Below are 26,979 nucleotides of genomic sequence, written 5' to 3' on the forward strand. Positions count from 1 at the left end.
ATTTTCGCCTTTTCTATGTGTAAAAACACACTAAGGGAAGCAGGTTGAAGTGGTGATGGGGAGACGCCGAACAGTCACTGATTGAACCCACCCCCTATCACTCAATAAAATAATCACATAAGTGTTGTATTTTGTTTGGTTTAATAATTAACATTACATTTGCGAGTATGACTCTCACTTGGCTTGTGAATGAGTATAACTTGCACGTAGCCACTTCAAAACTGTTCACAAGCTTCTATGGGTTTGATTTTGGTTGTCATTTGTTGAAATAAACAAAAACAAAACAAAAAATACAGTGTGTCGGTGTCTGTCATAGACTGTTATAAAGGGTGTCTGTCTGCTGAATGCTCCTCCGATTCTCCTCCGTGGTCATATGGGAAAGTGAATATTTACAAAGAAAACAAAACTACAGTTACATTTACACCCTTCCAACAAAGAAATGGATCGACTTCTGTCAGCTTATTGTACACATTTTTTTTTTTTTTTTGGACATTTTCTACCATATGATGGCTGAAGCAGCACCGCGTGACACTGTTTTCACGGTAACCAGATCAACATTGTGAATGGAATTGTACAAAACTAAAGTGAAAACACCAAATGATCATGCAAAGGGATAAAATATCTTCTCTTCCCTGCAAACGATACCATGAAGAATGTGAATATTTAAGTCAAAAACAAAAAAGGTAAGAAGGTATCCATATTTATTTCAGTATCAGCAGACGCAAAACGCTATAAAAGGTGACAACTTTTAAAGTTAAAAAACGATATAAGTTACGTAAACGATAAAAGCTCATTTTGGTTTCTCGGTTTGATAGATTTGAGTCATGTGCAAACAACCTATTATGAGTTATAAAGTCCATTTCTGAAGAAAAGACTCTCAATCCTGACTTTATAACTCCCAACTGCGAGTTTATATCACGCAATTCTGAGGAAAAAAAGTCAGAATTGTGAGATAAAAAAATAAAAAAAAATCGCAATTACCTTTTTTATTTTTTATTCACTGGCGGAAACAAGCTTCCATATAGATATGCGATGGGAAAAGGGAGAAAAATGAGTTCAGAAAAAGGTGGATTGGTACTCAGTCAAAAGCTAACACCACCTACCTTACTCTGGCCCAATCAGATAATGGTGGGCGGAGTTAGTGTAAATAGCCTCTGCCAACAAGATGGGCTATTTGCACTTGGTGTGAATAGACACTCCGTTTAAATTCTTTTAGTGAACTATCCTTTTAAGAGCTGTTGTAATTAGAATTACACATTTGTGTCTCAAACCCACTTCCCCATCTCTCTTGTCCATAAAAGAGTTCACATTCTGATTATTGCACATTTCCAAACTTGGAGCCTATAACTTCAGGAGATCATGTCTGAATTCATTAACATGCTTGTTATGAGGTCACTAGAGGAATAAATCCTCGCTCGGATGGAAAGAACTCGCCGCCCACTGATCTACACCTCCATTCTCTGAGCATCCGCTCTAATACAGTTAGCATGCCTGATCAATAGCGCGGGATACAGAAGCTCCTGTACACATGACTGGAGATAAGGGGGAGGCCACGCAACGGAGGAGACCCCGGTCTCACTGCGAGGAAATCAGGTCACCCTCGGTTGTAAGGAAGCTGTGAGGAGAATCGATCATTCCCTGACTGTGAATAGAGTGTTGATAAGCCGGGGAGGAGAGCTGTTAAATAGGCTCAGCCACAGAGTTGACCTCTGTATTGGTTTTACACATGTAAATACTATCTAGCTCAGAACAGCAGTGGAGATATGGTGATATCCAGTAGATTATAACACCCTGGCATTTGTCTTTTTCATTTCAGCACTCAATTCCAAGGGCAAAAAGGTGACTGCCTTAATGTGTGTGGCTCTGTTGGACAAGATGGTGGCTGAACTTTCAGGCAGGAAGAAATAGCCTGCTTACAGATGCCCAAGGCAATCATTAATATTATAGTGCCAAACGCAGAAACCTACTACACTGAAATTATGGCGAGAGGTCACATATAACCTGGAGGCTATGATGGAAAGATTTTTAGTTTAAAACTACATGGTTTGACATCTTTGTGACCTGTTATTGAGTTGCTGGAAAAAAAATGAGAAATCAAAAAACCTCACATTCATACATTTATGTGAAAAAGTTATATAATTACAATAAAAAAATATATAAATCAGTCTAGTATTAAAAATTATTTTGTGTCTACCAGACCATCAAAACCAGAATCAGAATCATGAACCAAAATAAAAAATCTGGATTAGAATTATATATATATATAAATAATAAATACTAAAACTCCTAAATAATACAAATAAAAAAGCACAAATGAATCATGCCCCCGATCTGTACATAAATTCTATTAAAAAATGGATTTTCTACCGTAAGTGCAAACCAAACTCAAAGTACAGCCTTCATACAAACATACAAAAGTCCTCGAATAATGTTCTTCCTCATACAACACTTACCGAGATCAAACAACACACAAACAGCAAAAGTGCCGATATTACAGCACACATTCTTGTATTCAAAAACTGCTAGATGCTGAGCAACAGAATGCAAAGTTTGAATTTTTTCCCTAAATTCAAAGTTTTGAAAGTAATAAATGAAGTCATTTTTCACAATGTGCATGCATGTGTACATACTTGCCATTAATGACCCCGTCAGGGTTGAGCATGGGGATGATTTTGAAGATGTAGGCCTCTCTCAAGCTCTCGGCTACAGGATCACTGCTGCACAGGAACTCCAGTGTGCCCTTCAGTACCCAGCTGGCATTGCTCTCTCCTGGATGAACTCTTGCTGTCAGCACCACACATGGCCGGTTACCTAAAAGAACCATGAATATGAGGACAATAGGTTTTTAAATTTATAAACATATTGCCTAATTATACAATTATACATAAACTATAAACTATAACCGGTGGCATGAACTGAGTAGCTTCTATTGTGAAGGTCTCATTTTTTAAACAGGAAAATAGTGTGAAAACACAACATTACACGGCAATTAAGGCATGTCAGATTTTCAGTTGACACCTCCCTCGACTCGTTTCATCTGGACAGGAAAATTACATCACCTTGCTGAGCAAGTTTACAAAGCCAAAAGAGATGGACAAAGCTTATCAAAAGACATTAAAATTTAATTTAGCTTGACTATTACGGCCCTGGCTGCCGCCCCACAAAAGACAGCAGAAGGGGCAACTAATTTGTGTGATTCTGGTATTGATGATTTCATAATGAGTTTCTGCATAGCCTCTGTTTATGCAGTCTTTCACCGGCTCCGTTTCATTTTCTGTATTTAATTGAATCTGAATACGTCCATATAATTAGGCTGGAGTGATTTTTTCCCACTTTTTTGAGCCGTAAAATGAGATAATGCCATTATTGCTGCCTTTTGACATAATAATGTATGGCATGCATTTGTCGTGAATAGTAAGCGAATAGTAACCTACAATTTTGCATTCAGGGTCAATGACAAATAAGGATGGCAAAAAAAAGATGATGACGAGTGAATTCTTTTGAAATAAGTTAAGAAATCTCTGCATTCACGTGTGTGTTACAAAACCCCTAAAAGGATATGATGATAGAAAAACATTTGAGATGGGAGGAAAAATAATAAGTCAATGCTTTTGTGTTTTCTCACAAAAGTTTTGCATTCCCCTATAAAACTTTGCATTCATTCTCAATTACCCCCCACAAAACCCACCGCACGCTATAGGGGTCTAATGGTTTTCTATGAGTGGAAAGGGAGGCATGACTCCTGTGTAACTTTACCTGCGGGTGTCGCTGTTGGGCAGTGTTCCTTTAGAAATACAAGTGACTTGCGCTCTTTTTAATGTCATAATTTGTAATATTTGTGTTGTTTTATATGTAATATGGATTCATTTCTCATCCTATTTTTTTTTTTTTTTGAGGAGGCACTGCCTCCCTTGCCTCCTCGGAGGAAACGCCCCTGATATATATATACTAATTATAATTAATATTAAATTTAAAAAAAATAACCATAACCATAATCTATGTGCAAATTAATGTTTATATATAAGAGTGTCACGTTATTGACCCTTAAACAACAATCTGTTAGTTGATCAAGGAGTAATGTAGTTTAAATGCTAAAAAATAACTATACCATACCAAAACAATACAGACAAAAAGCAGGTATCTCTAACAAAAGTGTCCTACAGATAAAATATGCTTGATAAATATCACATCAGCTTTGTGCACGGCACTCAATTTCCCTCAAGAGCCGGCTGCTTCAGCTCTGCAAAAAAACTGAGATAATTTAAATTCCAATTCAAGTCGGAATCAGAGACTTCAGGCCCTCAATGCGTTCGGCTGATCTCCTGATGATGTCTTGCCTGCAAAGCCTCTGTCCTCTCCACTTAAATTCTCTCTCCATCTGTCCTTCATCTCTGCCTTCACACTCTCTCACTCTGGTGTTCTTGCACATCCGTTTGTCACCACTCTGTCTTATCAATTAAAAATGTTTTCGTGCAGTAATCTGTAAACTAATGTGCATCTTCCATTCTACATCCAAGAGCAAACTACACTGTGCAAATAAGCTCAAGGAGCTATTTTCGTCCGTCTGTGAAAAGAAACCCCCACATATCCATTCCAATGTGTATTTTCGCCTTGATCCCATTTACATGTTCACACAGCTAAATGCCCAATAAAATATATGTTGTCTGCCACACACGAAAAGTGAGTGTATAAAGACGTGGGAGTGCTTCGTGAAGCTACGAGAGAATGGAGTCCTTCGTTAGATCTCTTTGCCGCTACCACACAAGTCAGTCTTCCCACGCTCCCAGTGGGAAGAGTACAGCCCGATCCTTTAAGAGCCGGGCTTTCACTGCGTGTTTACGGAGGAGTCTTTGGCACACAGACGACTTCAACCCAAATGGTATACAGAGAAAGAGAAAGAGAAGTGAAAACAGAAAATAAAAAAGAAACGGGAAGATGAGAGGGCAAAAAAAAACTCCCTTTTGTGTCTTTGTCTCTCCTGCTGCTTCATGGCTATCTGAGCAAACTTACCTCCCACTGATATTGCCTAAAAACATGCTGGTTTATCTTCTTCCTATTTGTGTGTGTATGTGAATGTGTGTGTCAGGGTTTATGTGCCTCTGTTGAACGGCACTTAAGACATTCAAAGGAAAAGCTTTTTAAAGTGGGGCTCATAATACTGCACATTATGTAAAGAAAAAATACAGGTTTCATGGGTTCCTTGAGTGTAGTCGATTTCCATAAAGATCCACTAGAGTATGAAATGTTTTCCTGTCCTCAGATTTATAAGAATGTGTAAGTGGCATTCTTAGACTTAGACACAGACCTAGACTTAGACCTAAAGCCAGCGCTTTTCTTGAGCGTCAACATACAGCAACGCATTTGCTAATATTACATGCTTTAAATGGTCCATAGATGTACACCTAGACCCCAGACTTAGATCCTTAGACTCTGACTTAGACCTTGAGTTGGCAGTATTACATACCAGACTTAGATCCAGACATAGACCCAAACAGAGACGCAGATGTAGAACCAGACATAGACCCAGACTTAGTTTTACACATTTTAAAATATCTTCAGACAGAATCAGACTTAGAGCCAAATACAGAGCTTGACTTATAAAATTAAGTTAATTTAAAACGTCTTCAGACATATAACCAGACTTGAACCCAAATTTAGACCCTGACTTAAGATAGTTAACAATTTTTGGAAATTTCGTTGCTTTCTATGGGAGATACAAAACCTCTCAGATTTCATCAAAAATATCTTAATTTGTGTTGCGAAGATGAACGAAGATCTTACAGGTTTGGAAAGACATGAGGGTGAGTAATTAATGACAGAAATTTCATTTTTGGGTGAACTAACCCTTTAGGTTAGTTTCACACACTTTAAAATGTTTGCCGACATATAACCAGATTTAGACACAAACTTAGACCTTGACCCAGACTTCAACAGCAGCACTTAAAGGGTTAGTTCACCCAAAAATGAAATTCCTGTCATTAATTACTCACCCTCATGTCCACACCCGTAAGACCTTCGTTCATCTTCAGAACACAAATTAAGATATTTTTGGTAAAATCCAATGGCTTAGTAAGGCCTGCACTGAAAGCAAGATAATTTTCACTTTAAAATGCCTAGAAAGGTACTAAAGTTATATTTAAAACAGTTCATGTGACTACAGTGGTTGTACCTTAATGTTATGAAGCGACGAGAATACTTTTTGTGCGCCAAAAAACAAAATAACGACTTTATTCAACAATATCTAGTGATGGGCGATTTCAAAACACTGCTTCATGAAGCTTCGAAGCTTTATGAATCTTTTGTTTCAAATTTGTTTCTCAAATTTCAAGACACTTATGACGTAACGAAGCCTCGTTTAATGAAATCACGTGACCTGTGGCGCTCCGAACCACTCATTTGAAACAAAAGATTCGTAAAGCTTCAAAGCTTCATTTTGTAATATTGTTGAATAAAGTCGTTATTTTGTTTTTTGGCGCACAAAAAGTATTCTCGTTGCTTCATAACATTAAGGTTTAACCACTGTAGTCACATGAACTGATTTAAATATGTCTTTAGTACTTGGGCGTTTGAAAGTGTTAATTAACTTGCTTTCAACGCAGGCCTCACTGAGCCATTGGATTTCATCAAAAATATCTTAATTTGTGTTCCGAAGATGAATGAAGGGTGTGGAACGACATGAGGGTGAGTAATAAATGACAGAATATTTATTTTTGGGTGAACTAACCCTTTAAATTATTTGTTATAACATACTGCAGAAGCAGTCATAGACATAGTATGGGTGTATGTCTAATTTACAGGTCTAGAACTAAGTCTAAGATGAGAGGTTGAAGACTTATCCTAAATATCAACACAGAGTAACAAATTAGCTGCTAGTATTACACTTTAAAATGTCCAAAGACAACAACCTAAACTTAGACCTACACCTAGACATAGACTCCACCACTGTAAATAAATGTTCATATCTGTCTGCCAGTCATATTATTTTGCTATAAATGTGTGATACATTTTTAATCATCAGTGGAACATACTAACACACTCTTCGCTCATATACATGCCCAGGGAGAAAAAGTCTCCGCCTCTTGATCATGAAGTACAAAGCCAGCCTTAAGCTATCAAAGCCAATCTCTGTAATCCTTTCCTGTATATGCAAATCAGGTCCAATTAGAACGTATCAGACTTGTCCATTTGTAATCATGAGATGAATTTGCCCTGCAAAGCTTATGAAAATGCAGCTTTTAATTTAGCCTTTTATTAATTAAAAGTGTTTCATAGGAATCTCGCTCGTGCTCATTTCTTGGGTTGTTAATTATCAAGAGTAATCCCGTTTAGCATGACAGTTTCACCAAAAGCGATCTGCAGGGAGACACTTTCCGCGACAAGAGGATTCACTGTTATATGTGTCTGTATTTTTTTATAATGGGGTCATCCTAGTTTTTACAATGAAGGCATCTGTATTTTACAACCATATTATCTGATTTTATAACTGTATCCTTCATTTAGACACATAACCTTTATTTTATGCATTGAGATTTATTCCTGTGTATGAACTACACACCCGTAACAATAGACGGTAGATATTAAACAGATAACAACAGATCTGAAATATATTAAGATATCAATAATACCTAATCAAAACACTATATTAAATACATTTTATTAAAATATTTAAATATTTTACAACTGAACATAACTACAAGTGCACTGGCTGTAAAATACATTATAAAATGATTTTGAATACAGGAATTTCCTAACGTTTTCACTAATGTCTTAAAATTTACTAGTTCCAGACATTACAGATTTGGAAATCACACTTTTGAAATTCCCTGATATTTTTCAAATGTCCATTAGAACACTAACAACACTGAAAAATATATATAAAAAAGTACATTTAATTTTAAATAACGTTTCATTATTGCATCAAAACCATCTCATGAAAGTGTAAAGATGTTTAATCAAATTATCCATTTTAAAATATCTCCACAAAACTCAAAATCTTTTTCGGCCTAAAATAAAATGGCAGGCAATTATTTTACAAATATCATGTGAAAATCAGTTACATCACCATTCTGCTCTCAAATCAGTGAGAATGTGCCACTACTGAGAGTTGTTCACAGATCTTCCAGCCGAGCATTAGCTAGAGCAGAATTTCAGTTGAAAAAAGGGGTAAAACCGAACAGCGAAGTCATTATTTTCACGTAATGTAGCCCAGTTTCTGGATTCTGTCCAGTGGACTGTGGGTGAAATGGAGGTTATGACGTCTATTTGAAGAGACTATGTGAACATGAAGGACAGAGCGACAGAACAGATGGCGAAAAGAGAGAGGGAGAAAGAAACATGTAGGCTGCAGGATGCATGGAGGACAGATTGTTAATGTAAAGTCAAACGCAAGCAGAAAGGTATTGCAAATAGGATTTATCATTCACTGTCAGCAGAAGGAATGGGCAATGTGACTAACAGATAAGAACCTGTATTTCTGTTAACACATGTTTAAGGGGCTTTTCTAAATTGTCAACGGCTGGAAAACATTTATCAATTCTTCATGGCCCAGCCAAATAAATGTATATGTAATTTTAACAATTGTGTCACACCTTTTTTGCATCACACTGAATTTTTTTTAAATCATGCAAGGTCATGTGAATTCCTAATATAATGTTTTTTGTTGTTGTTGTTTTTTTTTTTTTTTCAGAAAAATCAGAAAGGTTATGGTTAAAGGAACACTCCACTTTTTTTGAAAATAGGCTCATTTTCCAACTCCACTAGAGTTAAACGGTAAAACTCAACTGTTTTCGAATCCATTCAGCCGATCTCCAGGTCACTTTTAGCATAGCTTAGCATAATTCATTGAATCTGATTAGACAATTAGCATCTCGCTCAAAAATGACCAAAGAGTTTCGATATTTTTCCTATTTATTCCTCTTCTGTAGTTACATAGTGTACTAAGACCGAAGGAATATGAAAAGTTGTGATTTTCTAGGCCAATATGGCTAGGAACTATACTCTCATTCCGGCGTAATAATCAAGGAACTTTGCTGCCGTACCATGGGTGCAGCAGGCGCAATGATATTACGCAGCACCTGTGACCCTGCTTGCACAGGGAGCGTGCATTGCAACCATGGAGACATTTGTGAGAGATGCTGCGCAATATCATTGCGCCTGCTGCAATGGTATGGCTCCATGGTATGGCAGCAAAGTTCCTTGATTATTACGCCGGAATGAGAGTATAGTTCCTAGCCATATCGGCCTAGAAAATCGCAACTTTTCATTTTCCGTCGGTCTTAGTACACAATGTAACTACAGAAGAGTCAAGTTTTAAATAGGAAAAATATCGAAACTCTTTGGTCATTTTTGAGCGAGATGCTGACGGTCTAATCAGATTCAATGAACTATGCTAAGCTATGCTAAAAGTGGGACCGCCAGACCCGGAGATCGGCTGAATGGATTCGAAAACAATAAAACTCAACTGTTTAACTCTAGGGGAGTTGGAAAATGAGCCTATTTTCAAAAAAAGTGGAGTGTTCCTTTAAGGCAAATAAATCACATCAATTTTTTTCTTTTTTTTTTGTCTCTTACCCAGATTTTGCTTTGGACAGTGCTGTAAACATACTGTAAATATAATATATATATATATATATATATATATATATATACACACACACACATATGGGTCAATGACGTGACAGGTAATTTTACTGTCCAAAGGCCTTAATAATAATAAAAAACAAAGATATGACATTCAAAGTATGTAAGATAGTACAACTAGATCTCTTCTATTTAATTCAAAAGGTTTTAATTATATTTTGAACAACATATTTTGAAGTGTCAAAAGGTCATTCGGTTTAACCATCCAAAGGCCAATACAGCCAATTCATTTGTGATTAAAATATCTTAAAATGAAATAAATGTATATATTTTTTATTCTGGCATGATTTTATAACAGCATATGTTTTATAGAAGTCGTTGCTTTGTTATGAGAAAGAATGTCTGAAAAAAAGAATTTCATTGATGTCATTCGGAGTAACCAATATAAAGGGACTATTTTGGATCAAGTCATGCGGTCAATATCATGTGACAGGATGTGACATCATTCAGACACCTTTACAGGACTACACGGTCGTGAAGCAAAGTAACTAACTCTCTCTTAACTATTTGAAAAATTCATGTTTTCACTTGCTCATACGCATGTCCCGAAACATCAGGTCATTTGGTACAACCGCTATATAAAACAGAAAAAATTTAATATTTTAAAAACTTGTACTAAATATAAAATGTTTGATTGTCCTTTTGCTAGCTAGCTAGATATCAACCTGTTAGCATTGTTTGAAATATTGTCATTCGGTATAACCAAAAGTGTCATTCGGTAAAACCGAAATTTTGGTTAAACCGAATGACTTTTTTGGTCATCTTCATCTTGTAAAAAATTACAAAAGCAGTGTTAATTGATTATAAAAACCACAATCTCATTGATAACACTTAATAAAACTTCAAAATTAATGTCTCCATTATTTTTGTTTTTTTACACTTTTAAAAACCTTATTCGTCAATGACTCATATATATATATATATATATATATATATATATATATATATATGTATATATATATGTATATGTATGTATATAGTGTGTGTGTATATATATATATATATATATATATATATAACATGTACATATAATTTATTGATTTATTTAATAATAATATTAATAATAATAATATATTCATTTAAATAATGCACTAGAGTAATAGCTAGAAAAAAGTATATAGTTAAAAAGTATTATAGAAAATTATATTAACTATAGGAATTTCCTGGGATCTTGGAACAAGTTTTACAATTCATGGATATTTGCCTTTTTTATGGGAAGACTGACAATATAAAAATACTCTTCACTATAAAGAAAGTTTAATTTCTTGCATAGCACCCAGAATGTCCCAAATACATAATAGCAAAAAAATATAACCTTCCTGTTTAGTGATATACACCTCAAGGCAACGCACACAAATAACAGTCAACTAAAATAGTTTTTGTTATGTAACATGACATCTTTGTTATTTAGGGAGTGCTGCAAGACATTTTGACTGACGCTTTTGTAAGAAAGCACAAAAGTGTAAATGTACAGTATGCTGGTGTTGTTTACAGGTACAGCTAATCAAAGGGATTTGTTTAATTAGAAGCCTGTGAGAATCCCTGAGAGTTATGCAAATACACCAACCACAAATTAAGCCGTAAGTTTATCCAGTTGAATTGCTGCCGCATTAATCCATGTTGTTCTGTTGGTCAGCTACATAACTTTAATAATAAACAAAAGCTGACATGGCTCGTCTGATATGTCAAATTAACAAGTCCTCATTCCACAATGATGTCCAGTCACTTTCTCTCTTGTACGCACAGAAACGAGCCATGACCCGCACCACCTCCTAATCACCATTGGCTTATAAAAGCGGCCTAATTTGTTTGTGGTGATTGATGTGGGGCACCATGATTACAGTTAATCATATCTGAGGCCTTTAATTCAATAATGCGGCGGACGGGAGTTCTCATAAGTCCTGCATCTGAGAGAAATTGTAAAGTGATTATGAAAATCCTACTATGTGTAAAGGCAAAGCTCATGTGCTAATGCTGCTAAACCCCAATGTGCTAATTAAGGTGTAATCCTCCGACAAGCAAATGTCAGAGTTTGTTGACGCATTTTGCCACAGATAGCAGCCGTACACGTACAGTTCACAAGTACAGTATGTTCATTTGAAATTAAATTAATATTAAAACATGTCAATCTATGAAATGGGTGTCATTTTTAAAAGCAAAAATATGCATTAAACATAGTTAACAGATTTATATTAATAGGATTTATATTAGGGTTGTCAATTTAAAATGTTAGTTTAATTAATTAGTTATGGAAAAAAATAACGCGTTAAAATTATTAACGCATTTAACGCACCCGCCCTGCCCCAGACCTGGGTCATCTGACATTTCATACAGTTGATTGGTGATGAACATGATGCAGGGCAACAACTCACAGCATGATGGAGCCTATAGAATGAAGTTATATGCCCCTAAAATTCAAGATATTGGGGCAAAAGTGCCCCTGTATGAGGCAATATAAATATTGTCTCATGATATAGTTAAGCTATATCACACAAGCAATGAGTGCAATATCACACGAGTGCTGATTTTGTTTTCCGAATAGCACAAGTGAAAATGTGATACTGATTTTATACAACAGTTCAATAAATAAGTCAAAACTGTGTTATATTTTAGAAACAATAATGTCTGTTTTTGTTACCTATAAGGCCATAGCAGACCGATTGTGCGTCTCCAAGCAACACAGCGGTGTTTCTGAATTTTAAACGAATCGGTGGAATTTAATGGCTCATTCATAAAGAGAGCCATTTACTTAATTCCTGAATGAATCAGCCATTTGAATGAATCAAATGTATGAATCGAATGAATGAATGAATGAATCAATCAATCAATCAATCGACCAACCAACCAACCACTGACTTACTCATTTAGACATTTACCGCCACCTCCTGGCAGTTTTAGTTTCTTATTGAGAGTATTATTTTATTATAAAAAATAATTTCATATTCCATATTAATAAAAAAAAACATTAAAGTTACGGTTCTATGATAATGAAAAATCTGTCATCATTTACTCACCCTCATGGCCGTTGTAGCCTAAAAGTTTATGTGTAATAAATTCTATGTTGAATCAAATATAATGTTTCTTTCTAAAGCTACTTTTTGTGATGTCTATTTGATGATTTTCTCATTTAACACAACAATGACTTTAAATTGTCTTTTAGGGGTAATTTCTCAGCCAAATTTAATGTGCGATTAATTTGCGAGCAATTAATTAATTGCCACATCATGCAATTAATTAGATTTAAAATTTTAATTGTTTGACAGCCCTAATATTATTTATATATATATATATATATATATATATATATATCTTTGATAGATAGATAGATAGATCAATTAATCTATTCTAGCAAGTCTGATTTACTGACACAGCCTCTTCCTGTTGGAGGAGGTTTTTTTTGTACGGATGTTCAGATTAATGAAATGCACTGTGATGTTTCGGCATGGTGTCAGCTGGGACGACACACTCAGCAGGACGATGACAGATGGATGAGGTGCCCTGCATGTGTGAGTGCGCGTGTTTCGGGCTTGATGTTTACACAGAGCCATGTGAATCTCGCTGGATGCTGTTCACTGCGGTGAGGCTGTGTTTGACTGCTGCTGCGGCTGTCACAACAGTACCGTGTGTCGACTGATGGGAAAACTATTTTCTTCAAATTTGGTAGACCATACATATTTGGATGGAACTGTACTAGAACTTATTTCTATTTAAGCAGCGATTTTAAGAAGAATTCAGTTACAGTTGCAAATGTATACAACAAATTAATTGTCAGTGTCCTGATGATACGGCCACTTATAAGATGTAGCTTGTAACTCGTTTTTTTTTTTTTTCTAATTATATTTTATCAAAATGTGTATACTTTTTACAATAAAAATGCACATTCTATCCAGATTGAATTGCATTAGATGTTATAGAAGAAATATAGTCGCAGTTATATAATACAAAGTCACAATATGAGCTATAAAGTCGCAATTACAAGAAATAATGTTACAGTATTGTCAATATAAAATTACATTTTGAGAAAAATAGCCACAACTGTAAAGTCACAATTACGTTTTTTCCTAAATAGAAACTGGCTTCTATAATAACAAATTTTTTTTAAGAGAAATTCAATAAATATATATATATAAGTATGTTAATTTTAAAAGTAACTTTCCCCAACACTGTGCTTGTTTCCAACATATTTTGATTTTATAATTGGTATGTTGATCATTGAAGTGTTAAAACAGCACATCTACTAACAAAAAATAAGTTAAATAATAAATAATAATCATCCAAAATTTTTGAAGAAAGCCCATATGTGTGATTTGATTACACTAGCGTACGCAAATGAGCACACACGGTTCAGGCACAGCTAATGTACATGCGCTAATAATGGACAGTCTTTGATCAATAGCACAAGTTTCAAGTTAGCGAGCAGGTCACGGTGTTCGGCAGTCTTTGGGAATTGTCAGCAGGTCACTTTGCAGTATGTCGGAGTGTCTTGGGGACTGTCAGCAGTCGGTTGATCGGAACGGGCCGTCCCTCCACCCCCAACCAAGCCAGATGCTCCATGTCGGTCTATAGGGAGAAAGCTGCAGATGTCTCGCCTCCATATTCATCAGGAGACGAGGGTTGGTGAGTACCGTGCTACCCAGAGGAAGTGGCCCACAGCTGGGTCAGCATGTCCCAGTGTGTCCCTCTAGGTCTTCCTTCAGTCTGAAACATCTATCTCTGCAGTTTCACCTGCAGTTGACAGTCACACCTGTCAGCTCTAATGCAAGAGCGGGTATGAGTACAGATTCAAGACAGTAACCCGCCACCAACTGCTTTTGCTAGATCCTTCATTAGACATGAACATGATCAAATGAGTTCAAAAAAAGTGTGCCACTCAAAACTAGGTTGCAACTAACAAAGCTACAAACATAATTCATGTGATCTGTCTCACAGCACATTTGAGTGGTCGGATTTGGATCCCGTTTACACCTTAATTTATCTAATAAAGGCAAAAAGACAAATAAATAGAGGTGTGACGAGACACTCACGAGACGAGATGAGACAAAAGATTGAGTTCACAAGAATGAGACTCTTCAGACCTTAGAACTGTACATGATTTATGAGCTTCTACAACTTTTGACCTCCTAACTGAACTCATTTCCACAAATTGATCATAGAAATAAAAACAGCATAAATAAAAATGAACACCGTTTTCTCTTAAGTGCAAACAATAAGTGCAACCATAATCAAAGTCATCGAATAGAGAGCAAATTTTTCTTCAAGCATGATACAAGATGGTTACAACAACATAGCCCAGCCTAAGATAGGTTTCATACTGGGAGATATTTATATGCATCAGGGAGCCGCTCTCAAAATGTGGGGGTATTGAAATCACGTTTTATTTTTGCTTTCGATTTTGCAATTGCGTGTATTCTGTAAATAGGGAGCGGCGGTGCTGAGCGTGCATTCTACAATAGAAGACATTTGTCAGATGCTAAGGCTCTGTTGTGCAACGAATCCTCCGCCATGGTCTCGTCAGTCATCTCGTCACTTACTCTTGTCACAAGATCAGTGAACTCTGATTTCTGATGCAACTCTGCAGCTCACGCTGGATGAGCTGGATGGAATTGAAGCAACCATTATCCAGTTAAATTAAATGGGGTTTTTTTTCTATAAAAAGCAAAATGACAGTTGAGGAGTATTTTATCCTAATTTCACCCTCACACTCAGTCATGGCAATATCGCGAGACAGCTTTTCACCTCGACGAGAAATCTTGTACCTATTTTTTTCTGATTTGTATGATTTAATAAAATAATTAATTATGCTCCAAGTTCCTTTAAGAAAAGTAATAAAAATCAAATAAATAAATTAATCTTTTTTTTATTTTATTTTTTATTTATTTATTATCTTTTTGCCTTTCATTAAAAGGTGTCTTTCATGAAAAATAGGCTATGATATTATTGGTTAAATGTACGGCCTTGGTTATGCCACGACAAAAGAAATGTGTTTCTGTGGACAAGATAACATTGATTATAATGAAAACAAAATGTTTTAAATAATGTACACTGACAAATAAAACACAATAATACAAGGATATTTATTATTAAACTAAAACGGATCCGTTTTGATTTCATGTTGCCTTTGAAGCGACTACCAACAAGAAAGATTCAACCTGGCTTCCTCTCAATCTATATGAGCTCTCCAAGTCCTTTTAACTTTTTGTCCCCTGGCATAACATATGTCTCGGGTAGTGAGTCAAGCACAGTCATCCCATCTAACGGTTTCCTCCACACATACATCCACCAACCCACCCACCCAAAAAGACACACACACACACACACACACACACACACACACACACACACACACACACACACACACTGAAGCTCCTCAACTCCTCCTCTGACAGGAGGTGTCAAAGCTCAGATGCTCCGAGCACCTTGAAGATCTGCCAGATTGTAAGAGCACACACACATACACATACACACACACACACCTTCACTGCTGAATACAAACCCAAAGCAGCATCAGACGTTCAGTACACAGGTGTGTTGACACACAAGAGCATAAATCTGACTCATTGCGAGTTTTACTGTCAGACTTACGCAGCTGGTGCAGATGTTTCCAGGCTCTGGAAGTGGGGCAGGCTGTGATCGTGACTAAGGAGCAGGAGTTCCCCGCCAGCGTGTCGCAGAGGTTTTGTTGCCTGAAGAAAACTTTCCGTGGGTCGACTGACTTCTCCAACATCTTCAGATGAGTCTAGAGAACAATTGTAAAAACATTTGCTTTAGTCATTAGCCATTATGACTAGCAATGCACCGAAATTTCGGCAATCAAGAATATATCAGTTTAAAAGGGCTGAAATCATTGACTGAAATGGTGGCATTTAATTAGCGCTCCTCCAATGGCGTGTTTTGACTGTATCAGTGTCTATTTCATGCACACAATATAGATAACCTACAACAGGTAAGCATGTCAGCTGTATGGACACTATGACTGGGTTGACAATAATGATTTCTCGATTTAAATCGATTTTGATGAACTGAGATCTTTTAGTCTATGCTGTTTTCAAACCTTCACTAAACATTATTTGTAGCGCATCTACCATCCAATAATCCCAATTAGCTTTTCAGAGTCAGAGCTTTCAAATTCTGTCAATTTTCTAATTCAAAACAATTCGCTCAATCAGCATTCCAACCGCAGAAAGACGTCAATAAAACTGCTTGTAAACAATGTCACGTAATGTTACAAACCTCAGGAAAGCCATTTAATGTCCATAGCGTGATAGTCAACTAGAAAAAATGACTCTAGAGGCGCATTTTGCTAAATATATACACTATATTACATATTCATCATATCTGTGATTGTCATTATTTAATGTATGTTTGAATAAATGTCAGCCACCATTTAAATGTTTACATTTGCGTTTCAGTAAAAAAATCATTTTGGTGAATTATTAATTATGACTAGGGTTTAGAGTTGTCAAAAGTACCGATTCGGTACCAAGTCGGTACAGAAATTTTAAAATGTGACGCTTTGAGAGCTGTTGAGCGGATTCGTAAATGCCTCTGATTGGCTATTGTGTTGACACGCTCATCAGATATGTCTGTGATTGGCTTCAATGATCAACACTTCAAAAACGTTGTAAATAGTTTCAAAATTTTCACAATTTCAGTACCGACTGGTACCGAAGTCGGTACTTTTGACAACTCTACTAGGTTTTATTATCATCTCCATGACAATATTAGAGGACACACAGTCACACAAAGTAAGTGATTCCAGGCACCTGAAGGGTGGTGTACGTGTACGGGTAGTGGTAGGCCAAGTAGCACACGTCATCATCATGGTGAAAGGTCACTGTGAAGGTCAGGGTGTAGAAAGAACATTTTTGACCTCTTCTAGGATAGAAATGATTTCTGTGGAAGTCAAAAGCACAATTAGATGCTACAAGTGCAATATACTGAATAAAGAAAAGATGTAACTTTTTCCAGAAAAAAGTACAGTAAAGTGAGGTGAAGTGACAAAATGTGAGGTTAAATGTGAAGAACTGAAGTGAAATGCAAAAGCAAAGTACCTGTAATAGCAGATTTCAGAGCCTGTTCGCACCCAGTGTGGTCTTCCCTCTAGAGCCTCTCTCACAGAGTACAGCACAGGCTGCATGCCTAAAACAGCACAGGCTACTTTAAAACCATCTAACAATGCTACAGTTATCAAACAATGTCAAACATTCAGTCATTTAAAGGTCATTGAGTAATTTAAATATGCAGAATCTTAGCTTTTGCACAACAACAGTGACAATAAAAGTGTGTGTTTTTAGTATGGCCAAGTGCCAAATCAAATAATTATTAAAATATAAAAATCAAATAATTGTGGGGTCTACCCTGAATTTAATAGGTAAACATATACAGTTTGAAGCATCTCAGAGCTTTCTAAAAACGCGGTGCTCAAGTTAAAAGATGTTTACCTTTTAAAAAGCGTGTTTTAGTTTTTTTTTTTTTTTTTTTCATTCCATTAACACGTGTTTCATATTTTTATCAGCAAAAACACATTCTGTGTGAACTGAGTGAAAGATGCATTAAATTGGTTAAAAGTGACACTGAATATATTTATAGTATTACAAAAGATTTATATTTTTTAAAAAATGCTGTTCTTATTTGAAATTAATAGTAAAAGTTTCTTGAGCACGAAATCAGCACATTAGAATGATTTCTGAAGGATCATGTGACACTGAAGACTGGAGTAATGATGCTGAAAATTCAGCTTCGCCATCACAGGAATAAATTACATTTTAAAATATATTAAACTAGAAAGCAGTTTTTAAAAACTGATAGATAGATTTTTCTAATTAAAAAAAAAGTCATTAAGGTAAATTCTAAATATTTTGAATGAGGAAAGCTAAAATCACCAAAACTGTCATAGAGCAGGTATATTTAAAGGGTTAGTTCACACAAAAATTTAATTTCTGTCATTAATTACTCACCCTCATGTCATTCCAAAACCATAAGACATTCGTTCATCTTTGGAACACAAATTAAGATATTTACACATGACAGAGAAGAGAAGAAATTGTTGAATAAAGTCATCATTTTTGTTTTGTTTTTGTGCACAAAAAGTATTCTCGTCGCTTCATAACATTGAGGTTGTACCACTGTAGTCATGTGGACTATTTTAATGATGTCTTTACTACCTTTCTGGACCTTGAAAGGTGCAATGACGTTGCTGCCTATGTGTGATTCAGAAACCTCTTGGATTTCATCAAAAATATCTTTATTTGTGTTACGAAGATGAATGAAGGTCTTACCGGTTTGAAATGACATGAGGGTGAGTAATTAATGACCGAAATGTCATTTTTGGGTGAAAAAAAAAAAAAAAGCTGATCAGCTCTTTCAATGGAAAGGCAGGACATTCCTTTCTTAAAACTAAAATGCTGAACATGGCATTTCTTCAAAACACTCACTCCCCGAGAAAGAGATGTTGAATTCCTTGAAATGCATTCTCTCAAAGTATATGTTTGTTGGGAGTAAGTTTTACTCAAACTCAAATAAGGTCAAAAGTAAAGGACATCTCGTTTAATATAAAGACATAAAACACTGACTTCGGGCCAGCACGAGTCTCTTAAAATGCCCAGCTGCACACCAAAATGAAGAAAAGGCAGTCAAGGGCCATTGAAAGCGCTTTATCGGGGGAGGAACTCGGAAATGCCGAAGCACTGTATTTTTCTGGGAATATACGGCTAGTGTCAGATTTAAGAGCTGCTCAGGCCCACCGCTGCGTCTGAGAGCAATGTGAGGCTAAGATATGATTTAGCTGCTACCACTGTGGCATCTTGTTAAGCTGGTTGTGCTGGTGGCAATGGAGTACTGTATTTCATTTGGGAGGAGAGGGATGTCAAAATTAGTGGCATCTAGAACAATTGTAGAACATTCAACTTTAGCAGGCGGTATTAAAAACAGCTCTTATAACCCTCACCTGGCCCACATAAGAAACACAGCATTGTTTACACAAATAGGACACAACTTGTGGTGATTTGAGGAGATCATGTTCATACCACAAAAGATACAGAATGAGTTATGTACCAAAATTTAATATTAAAAAGTGTATCTTGGATTAAATACTCGTTAGTTATTATTTATTGTGATTATTGGCAGTGGTATTTTAGTATTATTGAGGTACTATTACAGTTTTTTAATATTTTTAATGGTTTATTTTTGTTTTTCACATGCATTTTCATGTGAAAATCCATTTTCATTTTCGTTAACGTTTTAGTCATTTTGTTGTGTGATTTTGTCATTCTTGTTATTGTTTTTTTATATACACTGCCATTCAAAAGTTTGGGATCAGTAAGATTTGTAATGTTTTTAAAAGAAGTCTCTTATACTCACCAAGGCGTCATTTATTTGATTAAAAAAAAGTAATATTGTGAAATTTTTGTGTATGTATATGTACAGTGTATGTCTATAGTTTTTATTAATTTTTATTTCAGTTTTAGTTTTAGTTAATTTGGTATGTCAAGTTAAACTAAATGAAAATGAGAAATGCTGTTTTGGCAACAAGCTGAAATAAAAAAATAAAAATAAAAAATATATATTTTATTTTATTTTATAATTAACTTTTAATTTATTTCAACAAACAATTAAAAAAAAAAAAAGTTTTAGTTTTAGTTTTAGTTAATTATAATAACCCTGGTTTCTGGAACAACATATGCTGATCCAGGAATAGGATATACTACATGGCTCCATGTAATCACTAACATATGACTTACCGTAGTTATACTGGCTGTTTCCTTTCTCACAATTGATGACGTTGAAACGATAAGGCACACCGGCCACCATGCCACTGACTTCAAAATAGAACCATTGATAGTGTGCAGAGGAGCTGACATCAGCATTAAGAATCAAATCATATTCATGACTAAGAGAGAGTGTGAAAGAGAGACAGACAGGAAAAAAAATCAGACAAAGTGGGTGTAAGAGAGAATAGGAGAGATGTAATGAGAGAGAGAGACTGAGAAATGTGTTGCGTAAACGACAGAGAGAAATCTCTCACTCCGTCCCTATCTGTTGTTACGCTGCCGCATTTCATTTGGAAAAATATAACGTCGGCTCTTTTATTTAAGCGCATCGGAACTGCTCTGTAGACAGCGTCTTTGATTTGATCTTGCATGCGTTGACGAGACAAGCTTGCTGAAAGAGTAGAAACATAAGAATGAGAGAGAGAGTATGATTGCGAATGCACTACAAATGAGGCCCAAGGGCACTCGCCGTGCTGTCTGCAGTACATGTTTGCACGTCTGTGTGCTTGTGTACGTGCACTGTGTTGTAATGCAGAGTCTCACCTGCGGACTTGAATGGCTTTTCGCAGGTTCCCACTCTCAAATTTGGAGAAGAATCGAAGGGAACTGGGATACATATCGGGGGAACACTGTGGACTGAAGAAAGAAAGAAAGAAAGAAAGAAAGAACAGGAAAAAGAATAGAAAGGAAGGAAAGAAAGAAGAAAGACAGTGAGGAAGGAAAGGAGTTAGACAGGCAGAATGAATGTAGGAAGGAAAGAAAAAAGAGACAGGAAGAAAGGGAATGTGGAAAAGAGAAAGATGGAGGAATGATATGAAGGAAGAAAAACAAGAAAGGGAGGAGAAAAATACAGGAAGGAAAGAGAGAAGGACGTAGGAATGAAGGCAGGAAAAGATAAAAACAAGAAGGGAGGACAGGATGAAGGAAAAAAGAAAAATAAAGGAAGCAAAAAAGCAATACAGGTAGGAAGGAAAAGAGAAAAACAGGAAGAAGGACAGAATGAATATAAGAAGGACAGAAGGAAGGAAGGAATGAAAGATAGGAAGGAAGGAAGGAAGGAAGGAAAAAAGAAAGACAGGAAGAAAGGAAGTCAGCAAAAAAGAAGGAAAAGAAAAAAACAGGAAGAAGGACAGAATGAAAATAAGAAGGACAGAAGGAAGGAAGGAAGGAAGGAATGAAAGACAGAAAGGAAGAGAGGAAGGAAGGAAGGAAGGAAGGAAGGAAGGAAGGAAGGAAGGAAAAGAGGAACCAAATTGAATATAGGAAGTAAGGAAAAAACAAAGACCAAAAGGAAGGAAGGAAGGAAGGAAGGAAGGAAAAGAAAAAGACAGGAACCGAATTGAATATAGGAAGTAAGGAAAAAACAAAGACCAAAAGGAAGGAAGGAAGGAAGGAAGGAAGGGAAGAAAATGAAGGTAAAGAGGAAAGGAAGGCAAAAAGAAAGACAAAATTTGAAAAGAGGAAGGAAGGAATGACAGATTTAAAGTAGAAGGGAAGAAAAACAAAGACATGAAAGGAGGAAGAAGAAAGGATAGATAAAAGGTAAGAAGGAAGGAAAAATAGTTTGACAGGAAAGGAAAGAGAAGGAAGGGGGAAAAGGAAGTAAAATAAGAATGAGGGACAGAAAGAAGATATGGAAGAAAAAGACAAAGGAGGAAGAAAGAGAGAAAATAATTAGATTAATTGGAGAAGTCTGATAAACAGAAAAGCATGAAGAGAAGAACAGATGAAAGAAAGAGAGATACATTTTTGGACAGCTGTGCTGATTGAGCATGTTACACTCCACCATATTGTCACATCAGCTTAACAAACAAGTGAATTATGACCATACTTGCCCCAGATATTGATTCGCACTAATCATGATTCTTGCTAAATCATTCATTCTACTCCGTTTGTGTCAATAAATTCCAGTCACACTGCAAATGACAAGTAAAATCACAGCAGAACGCTGTCCACATGATGGAGGCACACGGCTCTGATAACAAAACACTGACCTGCTGCAACCCACAAACTACATGACGGTAAACAGCAGCTACAGACGACAAGCTGTCCATCAGCATCTGAGCTGGCAGAGACACACTGTCCATTCAAGGGTTTATCACCTAGAATGCCCCTGACACAGACGGTCACGTCAAACCAAGCCTGACTGGATAAACACGCACAAGGAGAGAAACTATACGATTAAAACCCAATCGCACATAAGACTGCAGCTAGAAATGTATTTCTACCACAATTCCCCTTTCTCTACTCTAATTGTTTCAATTATAGAGCTTTAAAAAAAAAAGGGGGTGAGGGGGCAACACTGAAGATCTTTCAGGTTCTGGTTAATACCAATTCAGAGCGTGCCTGTGAAAATTCATCAAAAGGACTTAATTTATCAGCGTACCATCTAGATGGTTCCCATGCCACTGACGTGAGGATCTAATGAAAATGCTTTATCAGAAAAAATAGATGTGTGTTACCTGGGATCGTCCATGTCAAAAACAACCTTGTTGATGATGTCCTCTGGACAGACGAGACGCTGGATGTCTTCGAAAACTTTCTTCCTGGAACAATTAAAAAAAAGAAGAATAATTGAAATCAGTGATTGAAGGCTTTGATTTATATATATATAACGAGTGCCACAGGTAATGACAGCATGCTGATATACAGCCATAATCGCATGGCTACGAGTGTTATATTGCATTTATACAACAGTTCGACGGCACGAGTGTGTAAATAAATAAGAAACAACAACGGAGCGTCTTTTAAACCCTCAGAACTACTTCCTTCCGCCACGGATTCAACTCTCAAGTTGACAGTTTGACCAAGGCTCCGTTACTAATTCTAAAATGTCACTTTAGAACTAGTAACGAAAGAATGTTGAGAGTCCAGATCTTACTTTATGAGTAAGTTCTCATTCAGACTTATTCAGTTACATTTTTAAATACCCAGTTATACAAGTAATATGAAGAATACAAATTATTTCAGGAAAATAAAATATTTGCCATATGCAATTCATATACGTGTACATTTATTCTTCTGTTTACATCATATTTATATCGATACTGGCATTAAATGCCACAGTGTAATGGGTAAATTAATTTATCACTGAGATAAATTCAACACACACGCGCACGCACTATTAGGCTTTTATTTGAGCACGTAACATGAAACTGTGTGGTGGCTGCTTCGTCTTACGAAGCTTCTTTCACAGGGTTTTGGCTGCTTTATTTTTTACTAAACACCAGATGGCGCTGTTTTCGACACTCTCGAAGCTCTGAATCTTTTCCCGAAATTTGCCCATCACTATTTGAAAGTCCGCTGAGGAAAGCGATGTTTGTATTTGTCCTTTTTACAGCTAAGGGAATTTTCCGTAACATACAGCGCTAAAACAACGTCCTTTGTTTACAAAAGTTCCTTTCAATTTAAAAGTCTCTTGAGACCGACTCATTCACTCGTAAAGTTTACCGCCATCTAATGGCGTATTAATGTAACTTTCGCTCATATTCATATTACCCACTATGGACCCTTTCTCAATACCAAATACAACATAATATTTATATATAACATAATATTTATTGAGCAATAATATTTAAATTAACAAGAGAAGCCACTATAAATGACAATAGGAAATAAGCACAATTGTACAATTCAGTCAAATCAGTGCTCTACTGGATGTAAGTTAGATATAGCCTTAATATTAAATTATCAAATTTAACATAGCCCAATATGATTTGCTCAGGAACAAGTAATAGATTAAGAAGACCAAAGATTGCCCATTTTATGTACCCAAAATGAATTATATCTCATGTTTAACCACTATAAGAGCCAGCAGCAAATCCCCGAAGCACTGGCCGAGATAAAGCTGTTCTCGGCGGGTACACGAGCACTGAACGGCCGCTGACGGCCTGGAGCTCGCATCAACGAAAATGTCTAAACAAATTGTAAAATAGGCGCTATGATTAAATATGAATCACATATTTCAGGTCTAAAAAACTACATTCTCGCCTAAAAAACTCGGCCGCCATGACAGTCGCTTCAAGCGGAGTGATACAAACAATGAAAAGGTAGGAGTGCTGTTATCACTAAAATATTGCACAGCTATCAGCTAATCAGATTCGAGAACCAGAAAGAACTGTTAATACATATATCTTAAATTACAAAAAATAAAAGTGGTCCATATGACTTGTATGCTATATTGCTGTATCATAATATTATATCATCCTATATTATACTGTTTTGATTCAATTCACAAGACTGGCCTGAACGATTGATTCATGAATCTGGTTGATTCAGTTCTAGAATTCAACTCAGTGACTCCACAATCTAGTCGCTGTGGTTAACAGCTCACTGGAGAGAAGATTATTAGTGAACAACGACTTAAATTTTCACACAAACTTACTGTATGATTTCAAAACACAGGGTATGTGTCATTTTGACTACCATTATGGTGCTGTTTCGACATGTTGGAGCTTGACATCCTCAGTTTTCATTCACGTTCATTGTGTTGAAAAGATTTGCCAGAATATTCTTCGAAAATATGTGATCCCCAGAAGACAGTGAGTGATTAAAAGATGACAAAATTTTAATCTTTGGGTGAAATATACATTTAAGGTTTATCTGTAGTAGTTAGCTTCATTAGAGTTATTGTTTTATAGTATAATTGTCTCATCTGCAGAGGGAGCTCTCACAGTAAACACTGTACACACAGCATATATAACAAAGGGTGTGACAGTCGTATCATAGATATTACTTTAACAAATGACTAATAAGCAAAGCTATCAGCTATTCTAACATGACACGTATGAAGTGGCCTGGTGAAATAATACTGTATGCAGACGTCTGCCTAAAGCAGTGATAATGGCAGGGTCGTTCTCAGTTCTGTTTGGAAGATGCCATTTCCAAATCAAATCTATGACGCCTCATCTTTTTGCACTGTATTATGCTAATTGGCTAATTTTCTTGGTTGTTTGTGTGCATTATTTCTTTGTCACAGATAAACAATAATAACAAGGCCTTTCTCCCAATGCGAATAAGCAAAATGCAAAATGCGAGAGTGAAAAAAAACAAAAAAAACAATCTGTGTGGACTTTTCAATCCCGAGAGCAAATTTCAGATGATAATGGGGTTGAATGAATGAGCAAAAACAAAGTTAACAGTCCGCCGTGGCCGGCAATAAACCGGGAAGGGTCTCATCAAAATGTTTACTTCATGGAAAGAACTATAAACAATAAGATATAAACAAGCATTCTGTCCTGCATTAATGTTACATTCTGAGTGTAGAGCATCACAAAGGGTATAAAAAAAACCTTGTGATGAACCACTTTCCTGAAACTATTATCAAAATGATGTGTCAAACATGTCAAATATGTTTTAAAAAAGTTTTTTTTTTTTTTTTTTTCAAAATGAACATTTTAGAATGTCAAATTCAGCTGCACGTTTTAGACTTATCAAAAGTCAATAGGGGAGTATGAAGCAATATTTTTTCAAAATGTCACTAGCTGTCTGACATTTTCTTCTTAAAACTCCAAAAGTGACTATTTTTGAGTTACAATGACACCAATAGAACCCATATAAACTTATCTTACCCTTGAGGAAACACAATAAACTACAGAAAATAAATGTCTATTCCCTTTAATCTCTCCCTTGCACATTGAAGAAAGTTTTCAGCAAAAACAAGTTTTCCGAAGGGGGCTACCATAATTAGATATAGATTTAAGTGCTTTTCCTCACTAGAAAAGAGTTTGGGTGTCTGTAGAGCAAAGCAGCCAGCGAGAGCAGAAAGACTCACTTAAGGCAAGAGAGAAAATATTTTAATGGATTTCATTTCTACTTACAGTGAGTTTAATGACTTTGCATATGGCAATGTGTAAGTAACGCTGGAGAATAGGCCTTAAATTGTGTCCATGCAATCTCATTTAGACAAATGAGCTCATAAATGAAGTTTAATATTTGCATTGTTGTCTTTTTCTGGCAATGTCAACATGCTAACGTATACGGTTGAAAACAGCTGCAATATGGAACACAGAATTTCTGCAAAAACCCAAGAAAAAAACTAAAAGTACAAATTAAGGCATCTTTGGGGAGTTGAGTTGTCTTTATGGAGCCAAACATCATTTTGTTGTTTTTCATGAATGCTTTTCGCAGTCTTTAATGGCACAGTTTTTACAAGCAAACAAAACACTAGAGTAATTCCACTCCATTCCCCAGATACGTCTCTTAAAGTGACTGTCTCTTTAAATCTTTTAATAATGAATATTAAATATAATCACCGGTGAAAGGAGAGCTCCATTATGTTGGATCAGGATTTACAGGCTTTCATTGTTAATCAAAAAAAGAATTCTGTGCAAAATCTATGCGTTTGATAAGGTCACAAACAGCAGGGAAAAATACTGCTAGACACAAAAAAATAAAATGCAACCATAAAATTAAAAAATATATAATAAAATCTGTGATGTCTAGTCACTGTCTTAATAGGGCTTTTCACACTTTAAATAGTTAACTGGGTCATTCTAAACGAAATCCTGGGATATCTTGCTTCACGTTTCACACTGCTCATAATTTTTCCGGGGTTAACAATTAAAGGGAT

At 35.9% G+C, this 26,979-nt stretch overlaps 1 protein-coding gene across 7 annotated transcripts in view; it reads right to left on the reverse strand.

Annotated features, from left to right (window-relative positions):
• Positions 1 to 26,979, reverse strand: part of LOC127507115 (cytosolic carboxypeptidase 4) — a 232,046-nt gene that overhangs the window by 77,525 nt on the left and 127,542 nt on the right. For all 7 annotated transcript variants that reach the window (XM_051884020.1, XM_051884017.1, XM_051884019.1 and 4 more), the window contains 7 exons: positions 22,871 to 22,954; positions 20,952 to 21,044; positions 20,379 to 20,527; positions 17,691 to 17,778; positions 17,403 to 17,532; positions 16,222 to 16,375; positions 2,631 to 2,811 (listed from right to left, as the gene is read on the reverse strand). In XM_051884020.1, the coding sequence (XP_051739980.1) occupies positions 2,631 to 2,811; positions 16,222 to 16,375; positions 17,403 to 17,532; positions 17,691 to 17,778; positions 20,379 to 20,527; positions 20,952 to 21,044; positions 22,871 to 22,954 (879 nt within the window). The remainder of the gene's footprint in view (positions 1 to 2,630; positions 2,812 to 16,221; positions 16,376 to 17,402; positions 17,533 to 17,690; positions 17,779 to 20,378; positions 20,528 to 20,951; positions 21,045 to 22,870; positions 22,955 to 26,979) is intronic.

Source organism: Ctenopharyngodon idella, chromosome 24, assembly GCF_019924925.1.
Source record: "Ctenopharyngodon idella isolate HZGC_01 chromosome 24, HZGC01, whole genome shotgun sequence".
NCBI lineage: Eukaryota > Metazoa > Chordata > Actinopteri > Cypriniformes > Xenocyprididae > Ctenopharyngodon > Ctenopharyngodon idella.